The sequence below is a fragment of the Tasmannia lanceolata genome, unplaced genomic scaffold (assembly GCF_043159265.1).
Source record: "Tasmannia lanceolata isolate RefF3 unplaced genomic scaffold, GAP_Taslan_0.1 ptg000020l, whole genome shotgun sequence".
NCBI classification, from domain to species: domain Eukaryota; kingdom Viridiplantae; phylum Streptophyta; class Magnoliopsida; order Canellales; family Winteraceae; genus Tasmannia; species Tasmannia lanceolata.
The window spans coordinates 31183009-31207772 of record NW_027518697.1 but is presented as its reverse complement, the minus strand read 5'-3'; the positions used below and the strand labels follow the sequence as shown (position 1 = coordinate 31207772).

Sequence of the window (24764 nt, the reverse complement as noted above, 5' to 3'; positions counted from 1 at the left end):
ATTCCGGATTCACCTCTCCGACAATCTTTTCAAAGATATTGTATAATTCATCGGCATTCTTCACTATGCCAGATGCATCAACGGATTTGAGGAATATGACTCTTTTAGGGCAGTACACCAAAAAGTTGATTAGGGAACGTTGTTTGGTGTCTGTCCATCCATCTGCCATAATGCTACAGCCAGTGTATCTCCATGACATCTTAATCTCCTCCAAGTGGTTGTTTACCTCATCCATTGTATTCTTCAAAATGGGACCCCTTAAAGCATGATAAGTAGGTGCCTTACAACCCGAACCCACGGCATTCACAGCATCAAACATAGGTTGCCAGAAAGGTGAATTGGCAACGTTGAAAGGGAGATTGGCATCGTAGCAAAGCATGACAACCGCCATGTCTGCTCTATCCATTGTTTCTTTAGTCGCCAAAGCACTTTTAATGCTTGGCTGGGCTCCAGGGGTTGTTCGTGCTGCAAAGAAATTCCTGATCCCTCCTGTAATTCCCTTCTTCTTCCTTTTTGTACCACTCGGTTCTACAAGAACTTCCTTACCTCTTGGTTGAGGAAATTGTGTGCCAATGTCTTCTTCATCCTGCTCTTCTTCTTCATCTGGTGTGCCATAAAAACCTCAAACCTCTGCTCTGGATAGGCTCATCCTAGCCCTTTCTTTTCTCTTTGCATCTAAAAGTTGCTTCATTCGATATTTTACATCTTCAGTCACTTTTTTGCATGATGCTACTTCACCAGGAACAGCCGCTAAATGTTCTTTCAAGCGGGTTATACCTCCACCCGATATGACTTTGCCACAGAATATGCAAGTTACTTTATTTTTTTGACCCCGAACCAATGTACCGTAAGCCCATGCCGGGTCATCCGATCTAGCGGGTGCCGAACCAATAGAGGATGCTCCTGCAGAAGGTCCCGAGCCCGACCCACTCATTCTGAAATGAAGTAGAAGAAGGGGAAAAATGAATTAGAAGAAAGAAAATTGAAACAAATTACAAAAAAATGAAGTAGAAGGGGACAAATGAAGTAAGAAATAAAAGAAAGGAAATGGAAAGAAATAAAGAGAACCTTGAGGTTGAACTTGAGTTGAAGAGAAGAAGAAAAAATTAGCCTTCACTCACTTGAAATAAGCCTTTGGAAATAGTTCTTGACTTCTTGTAGTGGTAAGTTGAATGTATGTCTTCCCTTTGCTCCAAAATAAACTTGGATTGAGTTGAAGAAGAGGGTAGACTTGTAGGAAATTTAGTAGAATAGATAATGTAAGTGAAAGTAGAGAAAGAAGGAGAGAAAGAAAGAGAATCACTTATGTGAAGGTGGAGGATAAGAAGATAGGGAAAAGGCTATTTATAGAGTTTTTAATTGATTGTGCATTTAAAAATGACTAAAATACCCTTCCCAACAGCTATAATCGGTCACATTTTGAGGTTAAAATGGTCAAAAACAAAAAAGAGCCGTTCCAGGGGCATTGTCGTAAATTCTGCAAAATCCAGTCAAACTAGCCGTTATTTTGAATTTTGGACGAAATTCAAAATTTCGGCCATTTCGTCCGAAATCCGGAATTTCGGTTAATTTCGAACGAAATGACCGAAATTTCGGACGAAACGAAATTTTGCAGATTTCGTTTCGTTTTCGTTTTCCGTTTCGTCTTCGTTCCGAAAACGAAATGTTTCGTCCATTTCGGACGAAACGAAACGAAATTTATAACTATGATTTTCATCGTAATTAGGAGAAAGTGGATCCAGAGGCGAACGAGGTGTGATTAAGGTGAGCTGTTTTGCTTTTAGGAGAACTCTCATGATGGCGGAAAGGGTAGCATGTAGGGGGTGAATTCCCTGAGCACTTTGGGTCCTGACAAGAGTTACTATTTTGCTGCAAGACTACCGGTAGGTTAGGTGATTCAATGACTTCTTTTACTGTATTCACCTCCTTTGATGTAGTAGGCTTCCTGGGAGAAAGCCTTTGTATCGGGTCCAGCTTTGGAAATCTAGCCACGAGCTCTTACTCCCAGTATCAACGAAGTGGTTGAAGCTTGTGTAACATTGGGTGGCCATGTGACGAAGGAAGAGGGGAGTCAGATTCTGTTGCATCATCTGAATCTGCTCTTCTTCAGGTGGTCTCTTAACCATCTCGGCCGTCTTCTGACACTAACGCTTCACGAAGTCTGAGAATGATTCCATAGGTTCCTGCCTGGTGGTTTCAAGATCTCGATGGGTGACTTCAGTACCATCCTTATAAGAGAATTGTTTGACAAATTCATCCATTATGCGGTCCCAGCCCATGGTTTAGGGTGCAGCTCGGGTCGGGTTCGATCGGGTTGAGGCCAACCTGAACCCAACCTGAGGAACCATTTCCTCAACCCGATCCGGGGAACCATTTCCTCGACCCGACCTGACCCGACTCGAATTTCAAATCGGGTCGGGTTGACCCGAAAATTAAACACATAAAACCCCGAAAAACTTAACTGATAATGTTAAAGGGGGGGGGGGGGGATATCATTCCCCATTATACATATATATTATTATATGTTTTGACTATTAGCTTATTAGTTAATATTAAAAGTGAAATAGAAAATCAAATTTTTGAGAGGGAAAGTCGGAAAGGAAAGACGGAATTATAGAAAGTCGGAAAATAAAATCTCAAATCAGCGATTGCAACTTTCATTTTTACTATATTTTATTATTTTAAAAATACAAGTCGGGTTTCGGGTCGCGTCGGGTTGCCCGACACCCCAACCCGAATTCAAATCGGGTTGATTTTTTCCAACCTGAACCCAACCCGACCCGAGTTGCACCCCTAGCATGGTTGGTAAATCGGTCAGACTCAACTCTCTCTTCTTGTCCTCTATATACTGCTAGTCTTGTGCTTAGGAATTGACCTTACAGTGGGACCCACTGATTTTGGTGATCTAAACTATTTATTTAGTGGACCTCCTCATAGATAGATTATGGCCCAACAATCTTCTGAAGAAAATGATCCTTGCCCTCTGATCTAGTTGTCATGAAATGGATTGGTCAGAAAAGTTGTACATTTTTCCCTACAACATGAAAATTGGAAACCAAATTCCCCTATTAATTTACTCCTATTCATTTAGTGGAATTCGTCGTAGATAGACCGTGTCCCAGATATTGTCAAGAAAATGATCCTAGCCCTCCGATCTACTTGGTGTAAAATGGATTGCTTAGAAAAGTTGTACATTTATCCGTACAACATGAACATTGGAAGTCAAATTCCCCCGTTAGTTTACCATTAGTTCAAGGGGTCAACCAATTCAGAGAAAGTAGATTTCTCAAAAATTGTTTACCCAAAAATGGGTTACCTTTAACATTTACCCTCATTGGAACAAACCATTCTTTATACCTCTTATGGCAAAAAAATATGCCAATCATCCATTTCTAACATCTAATAATGTGTAATTTTTGTTGTTGTGAGCAAAAAAACATAAATGTGATAGTTCACATTCAATGATAAAAAAGCACGCATGCTTTGAGGCTACAACCACATTAGGGTTGATCTTTGAGACGTATGAAATCCAACGCAAGGCTTCTCATATGAACAGCTTGGATCAAATAAAGTTGGGACCCAATTTTCTTTAGTGGGCACGCCACATTGAATTGTTATTCCTTTCAAGGACATCTGAAAGACCAAGCCCTAACTGGTTCGGGGACAGACCCTGAGATCGGAGCATGCCTTCAAATACCGCGAGATGCATGCGAGGGCAACCCGTTCCATTGTACTTGTCAATGTTTGGCCATTTGAAGCTAGCCGGTAGATGTACATCGGGAAACAAGCACACTTCTCGCATGGTTAGTCCCGTTGACCCTTGGGTTTTGATTCCTTTGATATCTTGGTTCACTTTCGAAAACTTCTCTTCCCACGAGGGCAACCCGTTCCATTGTACTTGTCAATGTTTGGCCATTTGAAGCTAGCCGGTAGATGTACATCGGGAAACAAGCACACTTCTCGCATGGTTAGTCCCGTTGACCCTTGGGTTTTGATTCCTTTGATATCTTGGTTCACTTTCGAAAACTTCTCTTCCCACGACTTCAGTATATGTGCGAAGGGATGGTTTTCATCTGAAAAGTGCTGGACTAAGAGGTGGAGTGTTTCGCCAACACGGTGGCACATCAACAGCAAGCACGCCATCACTCATGCAAGCCACGGGCTAGTCCTACATGCTACTAACTCTGGGGTAAATAGGTATGCAATATGAGTGTATGCAGTGTAAGTAATGTAAAAGCACCGGAATCCTTAGGTGCCTCCCGGGGCATTTTCGCGCAATTTAGCCGCAATTTTGAGCATTGGCTCTTTTGCAAACCTGCAAAGAAAAGGTTCTTGTGCATCCGTCTCGACATAACAATTAGGTGTATTATGTTCTGGCAAGAATGCAGCAAAAAACCAACTTTCCTTATTTTTTCCTTCTTTCAGTTTGTGAGTAGCCGCAACTTGCTTATGATACGCAACTTACGTCACCCCTAAATGCAACTCGAGGTTAAGCTTAATAGTAACAAAAGTGAATCAAATTTTGCTAAGTTTTAAAAAATCATCATTTCAATTCATTTCAGAGTTATATCCTTAATAGTATCCCCAGCGGAGTCGTCAGTCTGTGGATCCCGGACGGGCGGAGGGCGGTTCGCATCTTCGCGTTGCCTCCACACCCGTCTCCCACACTCGGGTGTGGTGGTGGTGTTTTGGTGTGTTGTTCTCTCTTGTTCCCTTTTTGGTCAGGGGTGTGTTTATGTCTGCATTTCCTTTGACTTGGGATAAGGATCCGAATTTCACGGGAATAGAGGTTTTCAAAGTCACCACCTAGGTTAGGGCTTATGACCCATGATCTGCATTTCTAATGAATTTGGGATAAAAAATCCAAATTTCACGAGAAATGCAATGATCGATGTTGCCGTCTAGTTTGGGGGTCTAAGCCCCTGATTAACTCTGTTTTGGCATGGTCTTAACAAAAATCTGGGTAAAGGATATGGTTACATGAGGGAAAGGTGTTAGGCACCCCTCATGCCTTGGAAACCCCGTCTCTTGATTTGAATTGGTGGATGTTAGGAAAACTTTAGCAAATTGATCTAAAAATCTTTTTTATGATTAAGCTTATTCCTGAGTTGGATTTCAAACAGAAGGAAGGTAAAAATGGTAAGGAAAATGGGCCTTTTGCTTATTATTGGATACAAATACATAAGGCAGTAAAGAAAGCTCTTTCAGCATGGGGATTGGATTTTTTTTATGCAGAAAAGCAAAAGGATTTTCTTTAATTCAATCTTTGACAGACGGTAATGCTCAAAAGATTGAGATTGCCCCTAAATCTACTCCTTAGGCGTAAGCTCTTTTGAACAAGTCAAACGAGCACCTAGAAGCGGAAACGATCTCAAGCTAGTCGATTACCAAAGGCGAAGAGAATTAAAGAAAAGTCTTTATGAGGAAGGCAAAGGTTGTTTTTTAACCGAAGGCTAATGTTCCAAAAAAGTCTTTATGAGGGATGCAAAGGTTTTTTTTTAATTAAAAGGAGTAAGGAACCCGTTTGTTAACAATAAAGAAATCTCTTTAATCTAGTATGTTTGTAGATAACAACACCAAAGGGATTAAGATAGATGTTACTGCGAATTCCAAACATTGAGGGGGATCGAGACCCATGCTTCCCCGTATCATTGTCGAATACTGAGAAGAATGATTTATCGTTAGTCAGATTATTTTTTTCGTACAAATAACCAGATTTAAAGTAGTCTTTGTTTGAGATTTTATATACATTAAAGGGAACTTCCTTAATTTAGTGTATTTGTAGACAACAACACTAAAATGATTGAGATAGACGTCACTGCGGAGTTCGGACATCGTGGGGTGGGGGTGGGGGGGTGGCGTGGATCATGGCACATGCTTCCGTGTATAACTGTCAAATGCCGAGAAGAACAATTTATCGTTAATCAGTTTGTTTGTTGCTTACAAATAACCAGATTTAAAGAAGTAGCCTTTATTTAAGACTTTATTTCCATTAAAGGGATTAAAGGGATCTCTTTAATCTAGTATGTTCATAAGCAACAATACTAAAAAGATTGAGATAGACCGTACAACATTTCGCTCAGACCTAGTCAGGCACCTAGAAGCATGGTCAATCTCTAATCAAATTGATTGTTGAATACAAATAACCAGAATTAAGGAAATAGCCTTTGTTTAGACTTTATACACAGTAAAGGAACCTCTTTAATCTAGTATGTTCATAAACAACAATACTAAAAAGATTGAGATAGACCATAAAACACTTCGCTCAGACCCAGTCAGGCACCTAGAAACATGGTCAATCACTAATCTGATTGATTGTTGAATACAAACAACCGGAATTACGGAAATTGTCTTTGTTTAGACTTTATAGACAGTAAAAGAGGCACCTAGAAGCATGATCAATCTCTAATATGATTGATTGTTGAATACAAACAACCGGAATTAAGGAAATAACCTTTGTACTTTATAGACAGTAAAGGAACCTCTTTAATCTTGTATGTTCATAGACAACAATACTAAAAAGATTGAGATAGACCATATACCACTTCGCTCAAACCCAGCAGGCACCTAGAAGCATGGTATGTCTTATCAGATTGATTGTTAAATACAAACAACCAGAATTAAGGAAATTCCTTTAATACTGAAAAATGTGGGGATTTATGCTAAGGATTTGGGGCCAGAAGGTCCCCAAACCCCATAGCTACCCACAACCTGTTTTTGTGAAAGAAAGTGCAAAGAGTTGTAAAAGTACGTAGTTTAGGGTTGGTGCTGCCCTAAATCTTCAGAATTTCGGTAGAAGTCTGATGTCCGGTGGTATATCAAAGGGAATTTCGGCTGAACTCCGACGTCTGGTGGTATATGAAAGGGAATTTCTGCTGAACTCCGATACCCGGTGATACAGCAGAAGAGATTTCAGTAGAAACTGGTTCTGGAAATCTCTCCAAGCTTCTCTCACTTTCTCTCTCAAGGGTTTTCTAAAACCAAAGGGGAAAGGGGAATGAATACCAAAGAGGGCGGTGTGCTAAAGACTAAAGGGGGGTGTCACTACCTGAAGCGGGGGTGTGAAGTGGTAAAAGGGTGTCACTACCAAAAAAAGGGTGTGCATACCAGAGAAAAAGTAGGAAAGGGGAAGAAAAGGGATGAGAAATGAGAGAGGGAGGGGTCCCCTTTTATAGATTTTTTTCGGGAAATCGCAGGGGACCCCTCCCCTGTGATTTTGTGAGGCTCCAAAATCGTAGGAGCCCCCCCCCCCCCCCCCGCCCCCTCCTCCCCCAAACAATTATAGGGAGGTAGGCCCCACCACCACCAGTGGCTTCCGGTTAGTATATGTAGGGTTTCGGGGTTCCAGAATGTGGTTTCGAGCTTCCACTAGGAAGGCTGGTGCACGTCAAAACAGTTGTTTCGTTGACCCAAACTGATCTCCAGTTGCCAAAAAATGGTTCTGAGCAGTGAAAAAGTAACTTTTGGTAGTTACTTTATGGTTTCTGGTGATCGAAATGTGATTAATTGCTCTGGGTTGCTGGTAAATGGTTTCTGGTTTCCAATGAATTGTCTTTGGTGACCAAATGTGATCTTTTTTTTCCCAAGGAGTATTTCTTGGTAATCGAGGGTGGCTTCTGGTTCCTAGAAAGTGGTTTCTGGTGACCAAAAGTGGTTTTCGGGTCCTGGAAATGGGTTCTGGATCCCTAGAAGTTGGTACCGAGTTCCCGGTTTTTGGTTTGTGGGTTGCTTGACAAGTGATCTTTGGCTTTAAGAAGGTTGTTCCTGGTAGCCAAAGTGGTTTCTGGTGACCGAAAGGTGGTTCCAGTTCCCAGAAATGGCTTCCGGTGGAGATTTTGCTGAGTGGTGTTTGGATCTTTAGGATGTTGTATTTGCTGTAAAAAGCGGGTGCCGAGCTATCGGGCTTTATTCGACCAGCCACGTATCGGGTTTCCTTATCGGCCCGTGGAGCTGTGGCTCTGGAACTGCGATTCGGCATTCCTTAGGAAGGAGCTTCCAGGGAGCACGATCCCGAAGAGATGGAAACTGCTCCCATGGCACTCCCAACCTACTCCAATTACTCCATTAGTACCTCCATCACCAACCTACTTGCATCAAACTCCTCTAACTCCAACTGTTCAAAGTAGTTAATTGGAGCAAGCACAGAGGCAAATCATCAAAAGGCACGTGGAAAGAGAGCATGGAAATGAAGACATAGAATTACTACTGTTTGATGTTCTTAAATTTTGAAAGATTGATATGAAGATAGTTAGAATTTTTTTTTTGATGTACTTGAATTTTGAAAGAGATATGATGAAAATTAAACTCTCCCACGACGCTCCTAACTTTGGACACTTCTAGACCCCCACGCTTCCCCGCACCTGCACCAGCTTTGTGCTCCTATGGGTATAGCATATGAGATGGGATTTGAGGCGCGCGTGACGTTAGGGTGGTTTGACATTTCCAGATTTATTTTATTTACTAACATTGTCATAAACAATTAATTAGTTATTTTATTATTAGTTGGAAATTTCATGACTTGTAAATTTTGTTATGATGGAATATTGTAGGATTTATTGATATTCCATTTGATAGAAAATTTTTAGTTGCTCTGCATACTTGTTTTGTGGAACAAGTGATGATTTGATCTGCTTGCCCTTGTGGGTGAGCCATGGGCGCTGTCGCGGACCCCGGTCGGGGTTCGCGCCAATTTTGTGTAGGAAAGTCAGGATATCCTGGAAGCATTAAAGGGATAACATCAAACTTGCCCAGAATGAGAAAAAAGTATGCTGATCAGCACAATGTTGAGCGACAATCGAGATCTTGTTTATTTGAGGCTGCAGGATATGCTGGAAGAATTAAGGGATAACATCAAACTTGCACAGAATGAGAAAAAAGGTATGCTGATCGACAATTCAAGGTGGGGATCTTGTTTATCTGAGGCTGCAGGATATCCTGGAAGCATTAAGGGATAACATCAAACTTACACAGAATGAGAAAAGGGTATGCTGATCAGCACAGTTTTGAGTGACAGTTTGAGGTGGGAGATCTTGTTATCTGAGGCTGCTGCCATACAGAAAGCCTACGCTTAAGAGAAGCGGAGGTGAAAAACTCTGACCTCGTTTTTATGGCCCTTGTAAGGTCAAATGTGGGATTGGGGAAGTCGCATATGATATGAGATCGAGTTGCCGAGAAGCAGTCACATTTATAATGTGTTTCATGGATCATGCTTGAAGAAATTGCTCGGACACCACATCATTCCCTCCAACGAGCTTCCACCCCTAAATGATGAAGGAAAAGTGGTTCTCGAGCCTGAAGGGATTCTTGAGACTAGGGAAAGAGGTTGAGGAACTGGGTCATCAAAGAGTATTTGGTGAAATGGAAGAGCTTAACCATGGAGGATGCGACTTAGGAGGGGGCAAGAAATTCTCGCACACCCAGCCTTGAATTGCTTAATGACAAGCAATTTTTAGGGGATGGACTTGTAATGTCTCCTTATGATTATGGGATCAGCTGTGGGCTAGAGCCGACCTCTTGTTTCTTTTCTCTAATGTAATTCTCTCTCTCTCTCTCTCTCTCTCTCTCTCTCTCCTCTTTGTGGCTCATCTCAAGCATATCAATCAACTGTTGTGCATTCATTCTGGAATTTTTCGCCATGTTATTACACGGATGCTCTTATCTGAATATCTACTGCTGTCACTACCATTCACTATGGTATTGGGTTTTGAGTTTTGACACCTTTTTAGGAGATTATTGGGAGCATCCTAATTCCTAAATCAATTTGTATATAGTTCCTGAGATACCTGGGATATGTTCGAAATATATGTTAATTTCAGTAAGTGGCCTCACATTGGAATTTGTTTTGTTCTTTAATTTATTCACTCAACTCATCATTTTTAAGTGCTGTGTTTTATGTTTACTAGGTCCTCTACATACTTTTAAGGGAAGGGAGTTTGAAGAAAGGCTATTAGATGATATTTTCATTTCCATGAAAAATTAGACGTAATTTGAATGTGATGATCTATAGTTTATTTTCACATGCCTCATAAAGTTGCACAAATTATCGCTTTTTGGGAAGAAAATAACTTATATTTCTTATGGGAGACACAACATACCCCTTTTATTGCCCATTCGTGTTTCTACGGTTTAGCAAACTCTTGAGATCATTTCCTTGATGTTACTCCATACGTTGTTTTGTTTCTATGTCTATTCTTCATCGTCGAATATTGTATCTGAATACGGTTGTGTTGATCTAATTGTACATACATTATTTTACCGTCGTCGTCAATAGCCGAAAGCACATGTTCATCGCAAGGCGAACTCCATGTTGAATATCTTGGTTAAAGAGGACCCAAGAAGGGATGAATTATCATTGGAGGTATTAGTTGTACTTTGTTTAGGTTATGACCATTATGTCTCTTATATTTTCTTCTTCTTTTTCCTTAGTAAAGTGGTGTTGACTCAACTCAACTCAACTCAACTAAGCCTTTCTCCCAAACTAGTTGGGGTCGGCTAATGAATCCTTTAGAAAATTTTCATGAAGGTGGTGAAAGGATCTACCCGGCTCAAATTGACTAAGTCTAATCCTCATACTAGTTGGGTTCGTCTACATGGATCATTTTTTTCCATTATCTCCTATCCAAGGTCATGTTTTCCGTTATGTTCCTAGCCCTCAAGTCTTTCCTCACTGTTTCTACCCAAGTTGTTTTCGGTCTGCCCCTACCTCTTTTTACTCCATCAACTTGGCACGAGTCACTTCTTCTCACTAGAGCATCCAAAGGCCGACGTTGGATATGCCCAAACCATCTTAAGCGACGGTCTCTCATTTTCTCCTCAATTGGTGCCACCCCCACCTTTTTTTCGGGCGTCTTCATTTTTAATTCGATCTAACCTTGTTTGGCGGCACATCCATCTAAGCATTCGCATCTCCGCTACACCCATCTTATGCACATACTACTTCTTGGTGGCCCAACATTCTGAGCTGTACAGCATGCCTGGCCTCACAGTTGTATTATAAAACTTTCCCTTCAACTTGGTAGGTATTTTACGGTCGCACAGAACTCCTGAAGCATGCTCTCTGCTCTTATTCTGTGGTTAACATCCTCTTCAATCTCTCCTTCCTTACATAGGATTGAACCAAGATAGTGAAAGATATCCCTCTTAGGTACCTCCTGCCCAGTCATATTTACTACATCCTCGCCTAGCCTCCTTACATTAGTAAAGTTGCACTTCATATACTCTGTCTTAGCCCTGCTCAGCCTAAAACCTTTGGATTCCAAATTAGTTCTCCATAACTCTAACTTAGCATTAACTCCTGCTTTGGTTTCGTCAATTAATACTATATCGTCTGCAAATAACATACACCACGGCACCTCGTCCTGGATACCCTCCGTTAGTTCATCCATAACTAGAGTAAAAAGAAAAGGGCTTAGAGCTGATCCTTGGTGCAATCCTATTGTGAAACTCACTAGATGTGCCATCCATAGTTCTGACACTAGTTACTGCTCCATCATACATATCCTTAATCATATCAACATATTTAGTAAAGTGGCGTTATTGTTAATAAAATACTAAAAATAAAAAAATTACAAGCTCCTGCTCTAGGATTTGAGGCCGTTCTATATAAATAGGAAATGATATAATGGTATCTCTTTCACCATTTATCAAGCTATAGGCGTATTATTTCCCTGTTAAGAAGGATGAATCTTAACCTTCTATTAGAATTATCAAAGATAACATTCTAGCTATTCCACATAGTTTATCAATTCCTAGCAGCCACGAATTTGGCCCTCATTATGTGTTGCAAATTCTTCAACCTCTAGTTCGTGTGAAGCATTGGTATTTACCCACTGCCACTTCCCAAGGAATGCACAATCGAAGGCCTAGATTATTGGCTAAGTTGATATAAATTAAGTCTAGGCTGCCTATTAATATGTTGAATTCTATAATGTGTCTATATATATATTTATATGTATATGCGTGTGTGTATATTTATATTTCATATCAAGAATTAATAAACGGTCATTGCAGACAGGAAAAATATAGTATACCCTATGTTGAGAGTGGTTGTATTATACAACTCCAAGCGAGGAAGGGTATTTCATCTTTCTATGTAATCCTACTCATAACATATATATATATATATATATATATATATATATAGAACGGTTCCTACACATGTGTAGATAAGTTATCTACACACTAGCTTAAAATACAGTGGGGGCCACATTATTTGGGTGATCCAAACCATTCATTTTTAAGGCCCTCACATAGATAGGGTGTCCACAAAAAATAAGATCCATAGGATCATCCTAACCATTCGAACTGTGGAGGCAAAAAATGGACTAATTTGTGAAGGTTTAAAGACATCCATTTTACCTCCACAAATCGTAGGGTTGGGATGATCCTATGGATCTGATTTTTTGTAGACACCCTATCTATGTGAGGGCCTTTAAAATGGATGGCTTGGATCACCCAAACAATGTGGGCCCCCACTGTATTTTAAGCTAGTGTGTAGAGAACTCTCTACACATATGTGTAGGAACCGTTTTCTCATATATATATATATATATATATATATATATATATATAGTGTTGGAGAGAGTTGAATAACTTTCCTCAACATATTCTCCATCTCTTCTCTTCTCTTCTCTCATCTGTTCCATTGAATGTAACATGGTATCAGAGCTTCAGGTTGAAGATCAAGAGTTTCCACTGTTGTGTAGATGTCTTGTATTTTGGCATTATACAGGACCCTGACGGACTAATGTGCGCGACGCACACACGGGTCGAGCTATGTACTGGGTATTTTGGTAAATTTCTCCATGTAGTAGTGTTGATATATAAGCCACATGTTAGAGTTGCGGGATTAGGTTTTTATTCTTTTTGTTTTTTCTTGGCCAAGGCGAAGAGACTCCCTAGACCGAAATAGTGAAAATCTTCCCCCGTGGACGTTAGGCAGTGCCTAACCGCGTAAAATCTTGTGTTTCTTATGTGATTGTGTTTCTCGGCATTGTTCTTTTGTTATATTGTTGTACATCGTGTTCGATGCGTATTGAGAAGTATTTCTCGGATTTTCTACATCCACCGTGAAGATTTATTACTCCATCAATCCTATCCCTAACCCTAACTGTATCCATCTAAAATCAACCCTAACCATCTAAACCCTAACCATAACCTACAAAACCCTAGTCGCACCTCTCAACAACCCTAGCCGCCACCCCAAAACCCTAACTGCATCCCCAAAGACTCATACATTGATTTTCATTTTTCATATTTATTCTTTTATGATTTAAATATGGTTTCTTATCCCCTTCCTCTTGTTGTTATGGCCCGGATGGAGATCACAACTTATTCCCTCTATTTGGAGTACTTTTTATACGTTGTTGTTGTTTCTCTCCTCTCACGGACCATTTGATGGTCTGTCCTACGGCTTGCTCGTTGTTTGCCAAATGCCTTAGCGATTGTTGTGCTGTGATTTGTGGTTGTTGATCGTAGTTGGTGCGTTGCTGTTTTGTTGAGCAAATTTATGTTGTTGGCTGTTGTTGGATGCGAGTTGGTTGTTTGATGTTGTTCAATTCGAGTTGGTTGTTGATCAGTCTTATGTTGTTGGTTGATGTTGTTTATGTTAGTGAACTCGCATGAGATTGTTTATGTTGTTGTGTTGATTGGGTGACGTATTGGTGGATCATTGTCATTTCTTAGCGTTGTTGCCGCTTATTGACAGTTATTTGGTGTTGCGATTTATTGTGGGTATTTGCAATGACTACGCCTACACTACACCGACAACTTTGTCTACTGTTTCTGGTTCCTTACATGTAGCTTTCAGGACTTCCATCAGACTTGATGGATCAAACTACCCTGCATGGAGTTGGTATGTTCATCTTTATATCCGTGGCCAGGGAAAGCTACGATATATCACTTCGGATCTACTCCTCCTATGACAAGTGGAGTTAGGAGGACGCACATCTTTAGTCGCTCTTATGCCAAAGTATGGAGCCCAAGATTGCTAGTCATATTTTGTTCCTATATGACGCGAGCTGTATGGTTACATACAGAGACACTCTATTCAGGAACGAACAATCTCACATGGATTTGTGATGTCTACTCCGACCTCAATTTGAAGCGGGGCGATCAATCTGTTTCTGAGTACTACTCTGAGCTTGTTCGTTTATGTGAGCAACTGGACTCTTACTTCGCAACCCCTACTTACCCTGTTGTGCTGGCCAAACAGAAAGATGAGTTACGTGTTGTTCAGTTTTTGGATGGCCTAGGAAGAGAGTTTCTTCCTATTCGCCAACTAATAGCTGGTCAAGAAACTTGAACCACCCCTTGATGATTTTTTCTCTCATGTTCAGCGAGCACTACGGTTTGATGTTCCTGGTGATTCTTTTGGTGAGCGATCTGCTCTAGCTGTTCAGTCTGGTTATAGTTGCGGTACACGTCGTGGTCGTGGCTGTGGTCGGCGTGATTCAGTGGGAGGCCGTGGTGTTGGTGGTCGTTGGCCCTGTTATTGTACACACTGTGGTATGGCGGGTCATACTTCCGATTTCTGTTTCAACTTGCATCCGGAGTTACGGCCCCCACGAGCTGCATATCACGTTTCTGGGAATCCCACAAAGAGTTCTACTGCTGTCTTTTCTACGCCTGATTCTTCCGACACATTGGTTGTTTCCCACACTAAGTAAGAGTCTTTCTGCGCGGCTGCGCCTACAGGAAATGGGGAAACAAGCCACTGCCAATCTCGCGGGTCATTCTCGATGGTGAGCTCATTGACCTACCATTGGAGGGTGCCATATATACCTAGACCAATAATCAGGAAAGATTGGTACAGAGCAGACTGGATAGGATATTAGTTTCGAAAGAATGAGATGGGGCATTCCAAAACATCTATCAACGTGCACTACCCAGGCCAATATCAGATCACAACCTGTTGCTGCTGGATCTTGTGGAAATCTTAGATTGGCCTAGAGCTTTTAAATTGGATATGGGACTATGCAAAGCATCAGGGTTTGACGAGCTGTTGGCGGAATGTTGGAGTGCTGACCATGTGGAGGATGGAAAGGTTACATTTTCTGTTGGAAGCTGAAAAATCTGAAGCAGAAGATCAAAGAATGGGCAAAGTTGGAAAATAACAGGAGAACTAAACGAAAGGTCATTTTGAAGGAACTGGGTTCATTGGAGCAAAAAGAAGAGTCCCTAGTTTTTGGTGGAAGAGGAACATCAGAAGCGAAAGGATCTGAAAGTGGAGTTTGAAGAAATCTCTCGACCCGATGAAATCAGCTGGAGACAGAAATCGCGTGCCACGTGTCTCAAGGTGGGGGATAACAATACGAAATTCTTTCACAAAATGGCAAGTGCGAGACGTAGAATTAATTCAATAAATTCTCTGCTCATCGATGGCAAGTTGGTTGAAGATAAGCAAATCATCCAGACTTCGATTGTCAATTTCTTCTCTAGGTTATACACATGTCAATACGAATGGTGTCCCAAGCTGGGGAGATTGGTGTTCAAAAGGCTACCTAATAACAAAATGGTGTGGTTGGAGAGGGAGTTCTCCGTGGAGGAAGTTAAGGGTGCCTTGAATGCGATGAAGAAAGATAAAGCACCGGCCCCGACGGGTTCCAAATGACTTGCAAATACTGGGACATTCTTAAATCTATGTGATGGCATTTTTCACTGAGTTACACGAGAGGGGGTCATTAAACAAGGAGGCGGGGGGAGTGGTGTCATTGACAAGATTGATCTGGAGAAGGCCTATGACCATATCGATTGGAAGGTACTTGACTTTTTACTCGATCGTATGGGATTTGGAGCTGATACCGAAAAAGGAAGGAGCAACTGAAATTAAGGATTTCCTTCCATTTAGTTTGGTACATAGCTTATACAAACTACTGGCGAAAGTTTTGGCTCGTAGGCTTTCTACTGTGATGGGTGAGATTGTTTCCAAATACCAAGAGGCTTTTGTCACAGAGAGACAGATCCTGGATGGAATACTCATTGCAAATGAGGTTTTGGACTCTTTGAAACGAGGAGGCGGGGGGAGTGGTGTCATTGACAAGATTGATCTGGAGAAGGCCTATGACCATATCGATTGGAAGGTACTTGACTTTTTACTCGATCGTATGGGATTTGGAGACACCTGGAGAAAATGGATGAAAGCATGCATATCAACTGCGTCGTTCTCGATCTTGTTCAATGGATCTCCTGTGGGGTTTTCCGGTAGCACTTGTGGTCTCAGGCAGGGGGACCCTCTATGCCCTTATCTGTTTATCATTGTGGTGGAGGCACTGAGCTTGCTAATAACGAAAGCGGAAGAAAAAGTATACTTCACTGGACTAAAACCTAGTTGTGAAGAGAGTACGGTAACCCATCTTCAATTCGCTGATGGCACCTTAGTTTTTCTAGAGGTGGGTATCTTACAAATGACCAATTTCAAGCGGCTGTTTCGGTGGTTCGAGATGGTTTCCGGGTTGAATATTAACCTCGCCAAAAGTATGATTGCGGGAATTAATCTAGGGCCACGAGAGGTGAAACTACACGCCGATATGCTGGGCTGTACAGTACAATCTCTCCCTATTACGTATCTTGGATTGCCACTCGGTTATGGCATCCCGAAACGAGCACAATGGGATACAGTTGTGGAGCGAATAGAGAGGAAGATGGCTACATGGAAAAAAAGGTACCTATCCTTTGGGGGAAGGATTACTCTGATCAAGGCCGCTCTCTCTAATATGCCGGTTTATTATATTTCTCTATTCAGGATACCGGCGAAGGTGGCGTCTCGAATTGAAAAATTACAATAGGATTTCTTAGGGGGATGGCATGGAGGCCGGAAAAAACTGTCTCAAACACTTGCTCAGGTGGGACAAAGTATGCAAATTCAAGCGACAAGGTGGCCTTGGCATTGGAAAGATTTGATTGCGTAACAAAGCGTTACTCGGCAAATACCTATGGAGCTATGTTGCATGGATTCTTTGCCCCTCTATGCCGAATCAGTGTTGACACGTCTCCGCATCCGAATCGGACATGGATTCACGTGGGACACACCCAGATTCTTGTCGTAGCCATGTCCTGCACGAATCCTGTTTTTTTTCGGGCAAATCCGATTCATCATTTTCTCTTTTGAAATGCAAATCCTGTATATTTTCCCTTTGCACATATTTTCTTAACTTTTTTTATATGAAAGCACAACCCGTACTCTTTTAATAAAAACCTTACCACCTCAACCCTCGAACATCGACCCTCTTCCTCCTTCAACTCTATTAATACAAAACTCGCCTCAACCCTCTAACCTCAAATTTTTTATGAATATATATATATATATATATATATATATATATATGGATATATGGTTTGTGCGCAAGAGCTCAGCCTGAGCTAGAGTGCACAAGCCATATCTCCCATGGTTGGTTAGGTCATCCAACTCATTAGGTTTATAGGTTGTAGTTATGGGTATGGTTATGGTTATGGTTTATGGTTATGGTCTATGGTTATGGTTATGATCTGTGGAGGTTTAAAATGGATGGTTAGAAATTGGGCTTCTATTGATCTAATGGTTAGGATTATGGTATGGAGGCTGTTTCTTAGGAACATCCTATCTATGTGAGGTCCTATAAAATTAATGGGTTGGATGAGTCAAACAACTATGGGAGGAATGGTTTCTGAACTCTAGCTCACGAACCACGCCCCCATTTAAATTTTAAATCTTTAAAATATAATTTTATTTAAAAATTACCGAATCTGAATCCTACTTTTGGGGGTTTGCCGAATCCGACACCTCGAATCCGTGTCGGATCTCGATGCGCGAATCCGAATCCATGCAACACTGCTATGGAGATTTGGTGACGAGAAGAAGGCTCTGTGGCACAATGTCATGGGGGAAAAGTATGGCAAGCTTTGGGGTGATTGGGAATGCGGTAATCCACCAGCTGGCAAGGGCTCGGGTGCGTGGCGGTCCATATGTAATACGCGGGAACTATTTAAACCGTTCTTGCGTTTCCAAGCGGGCCACGACGAAGAGGTGCGTTTTTGGGCTGATTTGTGGGTCGGGGATGATTGTTTGTGTTCTGCCTTCTCGGAATTGTATCTGCTTGTAGTTAAACCCGAATCTAAGATTTCTGACTATGCGCTTAGGGAAAATGAATCTGGGAAGATATTCTGGGATTTATGACTACGTCGTGATCTAAAAGAAGATGAAATTGAAAGATTTGCTTCGCTTCTCAGTTTGTTGGATTCTACATACTTATCCAAAAACGAAGTCGATAAATGTATATGGACACCGGACTCTCAAGGCGGATTCTCGGTAAAATCATTTTTCATAAAGTTGAATGAGGGGAACCGGCTAGCATCAAGGAGGGCCAAAATATGGAAACCTGGTATTCCTCCTCGAATCACTGCTTTTGCTTGGACTGTAAGCCATTGATGTGTTAACACATGCGATCGGCTCAAGTGGAGGTCAGTCAGGCTTGCAAGTTGGTGCATCCTTTGCCACAACAATGAGGAGTCCTTGGACCATTTATTCATTTCATGTCGCTATTCTTTTGCTATCTGGATGAATCTATTCAAGTTCTTTGGGATGACGTGGGTCCTCCAAAATCGTATATCGAAGGTTATAACAAACTGGTGCGGTGCCTTCAATGATTGTCTTGGAAGCTCAATGTGGACATCAATGCCTTACGCTATTATTTGGTTCATCTGGCATGAGAGGAACAATCGCATCTTTAACAACAAGATGAGGTGCTGGAACCACATAGCACTGGACATTAAATTGGCCATTATTCTGTGGTCCAAAGCTTAGGCAGGAATTACGTACTCGATCAGCTCCATCCTGCGCAATTCTCATGCTGTAATATCAAAAAGGAGATTCAATAAGGTTACAATTAAACCTCAATGGGTTCCACCGCCAGAAGGTTGGTTTAAATTGAACTTTGATGGGAGCTCTATGGGGAATCCGGGCAATGCCGGCATTGGTGGTGTGCTGCGTAATGCGAAGCGTGACTCTGTCATGACTTTTTCTGGTCGAGCTAGTTTTTGCGATACTAACGAAGCGGAGGCTAGAGCACTATTATTCGGTTTGAAGTGGTTTGCGAATCACAATTTGGGTCCTCTTATCATCGAAGGGGACTCGACTAATGTTATTGCATGGGCTGCTTGTCGAAGCTCCGGTCCCTGGAGAATTGCCTGCATTCTCGATGAGATACATGATCTTGTTCGCTCTATTCGTCCCCAACTTGAGCACAGGAGGCGGTCGGCAAACTCAATGGGTGATGCACTAGCAAAGGCTTCTCCTTTGGAATCGTGTCGTTATTGATGAGTCCCTACTACAGGGCCATTAAGCGTTCTCGTTTTTTGTCATTCCATCCTAGCTTTATAAGATCTGTACTGTGGGACAGCTTGTCCCTATATCTTGTAATTCTCTGGATTTTAAATGGATTAATCTGTTACCTACCCAAAAAAAAATGAAAAAGGTAGCAACCATCATGCTCTCTCAGTCGTTCCAGTTCATGGCTCATTGATTCTAGAACCTCACATCATATGACTGGTAACAGTAGCCTCCTTAGCCTTATTAAGCATATCTCTACTTCTGCATCAGTTACTTTGGCTAATGGGGTGATGTGCCCTATTTCTGGTACATGGGACACTCCTCTTAGTTATTGTTTGTCTCTTTCATCTGTGTTATGTGTTCCTAGTTTCCCATGTAACCTCATTTTTGTTAGTCAACTTACTCGTCGCCTTAACTGTTTTGTAACCTTCTTTCCTTATTGTTCTTTTCAGGATCTAACGATTGGGAGGAGGATTGGTTAGAGCCATGAGGTGGATGGACTCTACTACTTTGACGGTGATACTCCGCAAACTGCATTGTGTACTTCCGTTGATTCATTCATGTGCCACTGCCGTCTTGATCAACCCCAGTGGATTGTCTGCAGTATGCTTCAGTTGTGTCTAGTCAAGTTAGTCCATTTCATTGTGAGTCTTCTCAGTATGGAAAACACCATCGTGTCTCCTTTCAGTCGCGTTTTGTTAGTCGTGTCTCGAGTCCGTTTGAGTTGGTGCATTTTAATATTTGGGATCCATGTAGAACGGCTATATTTGGGTATCGATATTTCATTGTATGTGCGGATTAGTCAAGGATGCAATGGTTATGTGTAGTAAAAGATCTTTCAGAAGTATTTACTGTGTTTCGTTCTTTTTATGCCGAAATCTCTAACTAGTGTTCCTGTTCTCTTAAATGCTTGCACACTGCCAATGCACGCGAATACTTATCTATTTCTAATGGGTTTTAGGTGTTTCTATCTAGTCATGGCATTATTCATTAGTCATCTTGTGCTCGTACCTCTCAGCAAAATTGTGTTGCAGAGAGGAAACTTAGGTACCTTGTTGACATGGATCGGACTCTCCTTTATCATATGCATGTCCCGAAGTCGTATTGGGCCGATGTCATTCTCATATCCTGCTTTCTGTCAAACCATCTTGCATACCCCGTTCTCCAGAATCGGTCACCATTCTTAGTCTTGCATCCATCTGGGAATCAATTCCCCCTCCTAGTTTTTGGTTGCAGTTGCTTTGTTCACGATCTTACTCTTGGACTCGATAAGTTGGATCCCCGAGCTATCAAATGTGTCTTCTTGGGCTACTCTCACACTCAAGAGGGATATTAAATGTTATAGTCTTTAACTTCGTAGTGTTTATGTATCCGCTGATGTTTCCTTTTTTGACGATACCCTTTATTTTACCGAGTCTGCTTCTATACCAGCACCTGACTCTCAAATTCCACTACCATTACCAGTTCCGGTTCCATCTTTGTCACCTGTGGAACAACCCTAGCCTTTGACGGTTTATTCTCGTCCTCGTCAGCAGTCTTTATTACCTTTATGTACAGATGACACATCATAATGCCCACCATCTCCCTCACAGCTCGTTGGACTCCCCACTGCTTCAGAGATAATTGGTTCTCTTGATGGGGATCCAATTTTGTCTCGTACACGATCTCGTGCTACTTATCATCCCATTTCTGATGTTGTTTCTTATGCTTGTATGTCACTCTCTTATAGTTCATTTTTATAATCTGTATCGTCCTAAGTTGTATATTTCATTTGGTTTCGGCCGAAACGGGCCGAAATTTAGGTTTCGGACCTGAAACCGAAACAAAATCCAGTCGGAATTCGTTTCGTTCCGAATTTCATTCCGTTTAGTCCGAAATTGTCTGAAAAAGGCGGCAAAATTAAAAAAATTATAGGAATGCCATTATAGCCGTTGGGATTGTTTTTGGACAATTCTACCCTCATTTTATGACTATTTATGACCGTTTTATAGCCGTTGGAAAGGTATTTTCCGTCTTTTCGCATCCACAAGCATTCACACCGCTATATATCCCCCATTAACCATTGTTTTTCCACACCCTTCTCTTACAAACTTCATTTACACACTTTCCCACCAACTAAGGTCAACTGAATTCTAATCTTCTTTTAAGCTCTTCAAGCTTCTTTAATTTCCAACAATTTCTGATTTTTTTGCATTTTTTTCATATTTTTAACTATTTTGAAAAAAATTCCCTCTGGGAAGTAGAATGAAAAGTTTAGACCGAAATGCGAACAAAATGGCCGAAACACTGAAGCGTTCCGTTCCAGTCGCCAAAACGAAACGGCGAACGAAACGAATTTTACAATTAGGTATCCTCTGTTTCTATTTCTCGTTCAGTTGTAAAGGCTTTGGCTCATACAGGTTGGCGAGCAACAATGGATGCAAAGATGGGTGCTATCTAGTCAAATCATACATGGCAGTTGGTTCCTCTTCCTCCAGGTGATCACGTAGTCACCTGTCAGTGAGTGTTCATAGTAAAAAACCTACCAGATGGGACGGTGGAAAGACTGATGGCTCGATTGGTTGCAAAGGGGTACGCTCAGACTTATGACATTGATCACAAAAACATTCTCTCCTATGGCAAAAATTCCTTTAATAAGTTTTTTGTTATCCCTTGCAGTCAATATGTCGTGTCCACTCTACCAGTTAAGTGTTGAAATCCAAGTGTGACAACCCAGGAGGGGGGGTGAATTGGTTAATTAAAATGTTTAGGCTTGATTAGGTGGAAGATTAAAAGTTAATCCACTTAATTAAGCACTAATTAGTCTAACCCTTGTTCAAATAGGCATGTTAGTGAAATCTAGGGTTTAGACAAACTAATCAAGCATATTTACTAACTCTTGTTCAATTAAGTATATAAATACAAGTTAGGGTTAGAGTTTACCAATCACCACACGTGCAAGGGAAGGAGAAGAAGAGCCATCCACAAGGAACACAAGATTTTTATAGTGGTTCAGTCTATCACAAGACCTACTCCACTCTTCCAAGTTTAGCTCCTTATGTACTTCACTAAAAATGAGATTTCAAGCCTAATCGCGAAGCTTTACAACCACTTTCTCCATCTCCAAAGGGGACAAACCCTTTCTGCACAAAGCCTTGTGAGGGGACTCATCCTCTTACATGATTCACCTTTCTTACCGGGCCGAATCGGAGACCCTCACAATGTCTTCACTTTTCTTAATGGGCCGAAGAGGAGACCCTCACAATGTCTTCACAATTTTTAACGGGCCGAAGAGAAGACCCTCAATGAAGAACAAATAAAAAATGAAAAATACTCAATGCCTCTTGATAGGTGGATTACAAAGTTGTAAGCTTACAATCACTCCAAAGAAAGATACAAATGTAAAGCCTATGGAGTTCCGCTTTATAAGATGTGGAAATACAAGTTCAAAGAGGTTTTGCTTTTGATTTGAAAGTTTAAGCTCAAAAAGATGGGATTTGATCTTTCAAAAATGTTCAAAAGCTTGTTTAGATAGGTTTAGATGATGTATATATAGTGTATTTGAAAATATGACCGTTTGGGGGTAAAACTGTAAAAAACTGGGTTGAAAAAGTCAACCTGCGAAAGCCCCAACGACTAGTTTACCCGACCGAGCCACACCGGTCGCCCGCCCCTATCGGCGCCTTTTTTATTTTCAAATTTCTTACCATCGCGGTCGACTGGCCCCATGACGGTCGCTCGACGAGGGCTACCTGTTTGCTTAAAAAATTCAGCTCACAAAATCTATCCTAGTTGACCGGCCCTTGGCGGTCACCCGCCCAAACTCATGACGGATTGTTCCTGGCGTTATAGGAACACCTCCGCGGTCGCCTGGATCACCCCGATTGACCGGCCCGCCAATATCCGACAAGTGCTGGATTTCCAGCTACCTTGCCACAGTCGCCCAGGACACCTCGGTCGACCGGCCTTGTATAAAATTCCATTTTTACTTTAAAAATTCAGGGGCTTTTAAGCCATGGTCTTTGGGCTTAAGTCATAGGTTTTCAAACACATTTTTAGGTGTGTTTATGGTTTCCAAAGATATAAAAAGTTAAGTCTGAAAACCATTTGAAAATATTTTGAAAGTGCATTTAAACATAAAATCAAGAGGACTCCAAATACATTCTAAAAGTGTATACCATTGAGTCTTCTTGGAATGTCTTTTCTCCTTTGCACTTCCTTGGACTTCTTTAGCTTCTGAGTGAACTTCTTGACCTTGTTTGGCTCTTGTGACTTCCTTCAATCTTCAATGCATGCTGAAAGGTACATGAGGTGTCACCAATGGCTAGTTCATCTCCAAGCTTCTTCTTGACACTTGTTAGGCAACTTGTGGGATCTTGAACTTGAGCTTCTTGACTTTGAACATCCTCCAACTGATGATGTCTTCACTGTGAGTGCAAGCTCTTGATCATTATGTGTGCGAATCCACAAGCCATGTGTTGAGATGAGTACTGTAATGGCGATTTTAATATGAAATTCCTGTATATAACACAACACCTCAAAGCAACACATCAGTCCATAAAGACTAATCAATTTAGGTTTGCTAGCATCAAAACAAGAAGGTAAGGTGAATGACTGAACTCATGGGAACCCTTGGGCCTACAGGTGTTAAGAATGCCTTCTTGCATGGTGATCTGTAAGAAGGAGTTTACATGGAGCAACCTCCTACGCATGGTGCTCAGGGGTGTGGACCCGCGACCTCGGAACGGCGGAGGACGGGTCCTCCCTCATCCTTCGATCTCCACATGAGAATGAGAGCTATACTAAGGACCTCTCGAAATAGTGCCCTCACAGCATGAGTTGCGGCGGTATATGTGATACCTCTTGATTCGGAAACAGAGCCCGGAACTAAGACGTACCTAAAATATGAAGAAGAGTCGCCATCCATGGATTAAGGCCATGGAACCTATAAACATACTCTCTCTGCAACGGATAACCAGAGAAGAAAGGGTTCGTGCCTGGTTACGAGTGGGGAAGGTGTTAGGCACCCCACTCGCCCGAGCGCACTCGGTCTCTTATGCCATTTTAATTATTTTCGAAGAATTTTGGGCGAAAATCATGTGAAATGGGAACGGGCATCCTCGAGAAAACGTCTACCTAAGCATGCATGAACCGGGGATGGGCAAAAGAAAGAAAAAAACATCCAAATCCTATGGAAAGTTGATATCAGTGTCACCTGACATCGGAATGAACACTAGAATCCGTCGTCTCCTCTCTCAAAAAGAGAATATGTACAGGGAAATGTACGTATAGCATATGAATAATCTCACATCACACAAGAGGAGGCGGAGGAGTCTAATGCAAATCCAATATCAGATAACTCTGCTACCCGTTTCGACTAATCCTAACTCATCACATCTAAACAATCACATGCATCGCTACAGCTAAGCAGATAATGACAGATATAATGAGTAGATATAATGAGATAAGATAAGCAAATGAG

At 41.5% G+C, this 24764-nt stretch overlaps 1 protein-coding gene across 2 annotated transcripts in view; it reads left to right on the top strand.

The window, feature by feature from the left end:
- Positions 1 to 24764, top strand: part of LOC143854097 (serine/threonine-protein phosphatase PP1 isozyme 3) — an 87440-nt gene that overhangs the window by 49355 nt on the left and 13321 nt on the right. The window contains exon 4 of one of the 2 annotated variants that reach the window (XM_077363852.1): positions 19756 to 19921. The exons of the other annotated variant lie outside the window; for it this stretch is intronic. Within the exon in view, the coding sequence (XP_077219967.1) occupies positions 19756 to 19785 (30 nt within the window). The 3' untranslated portion in view covers positions 19786 to 19921. Of the gene's footprint in view, positions 1 to 19755; positions 19922 to 24764 lie in introns of those variants that run through there. 2 annotated transcript variants of the gene reach the window in all.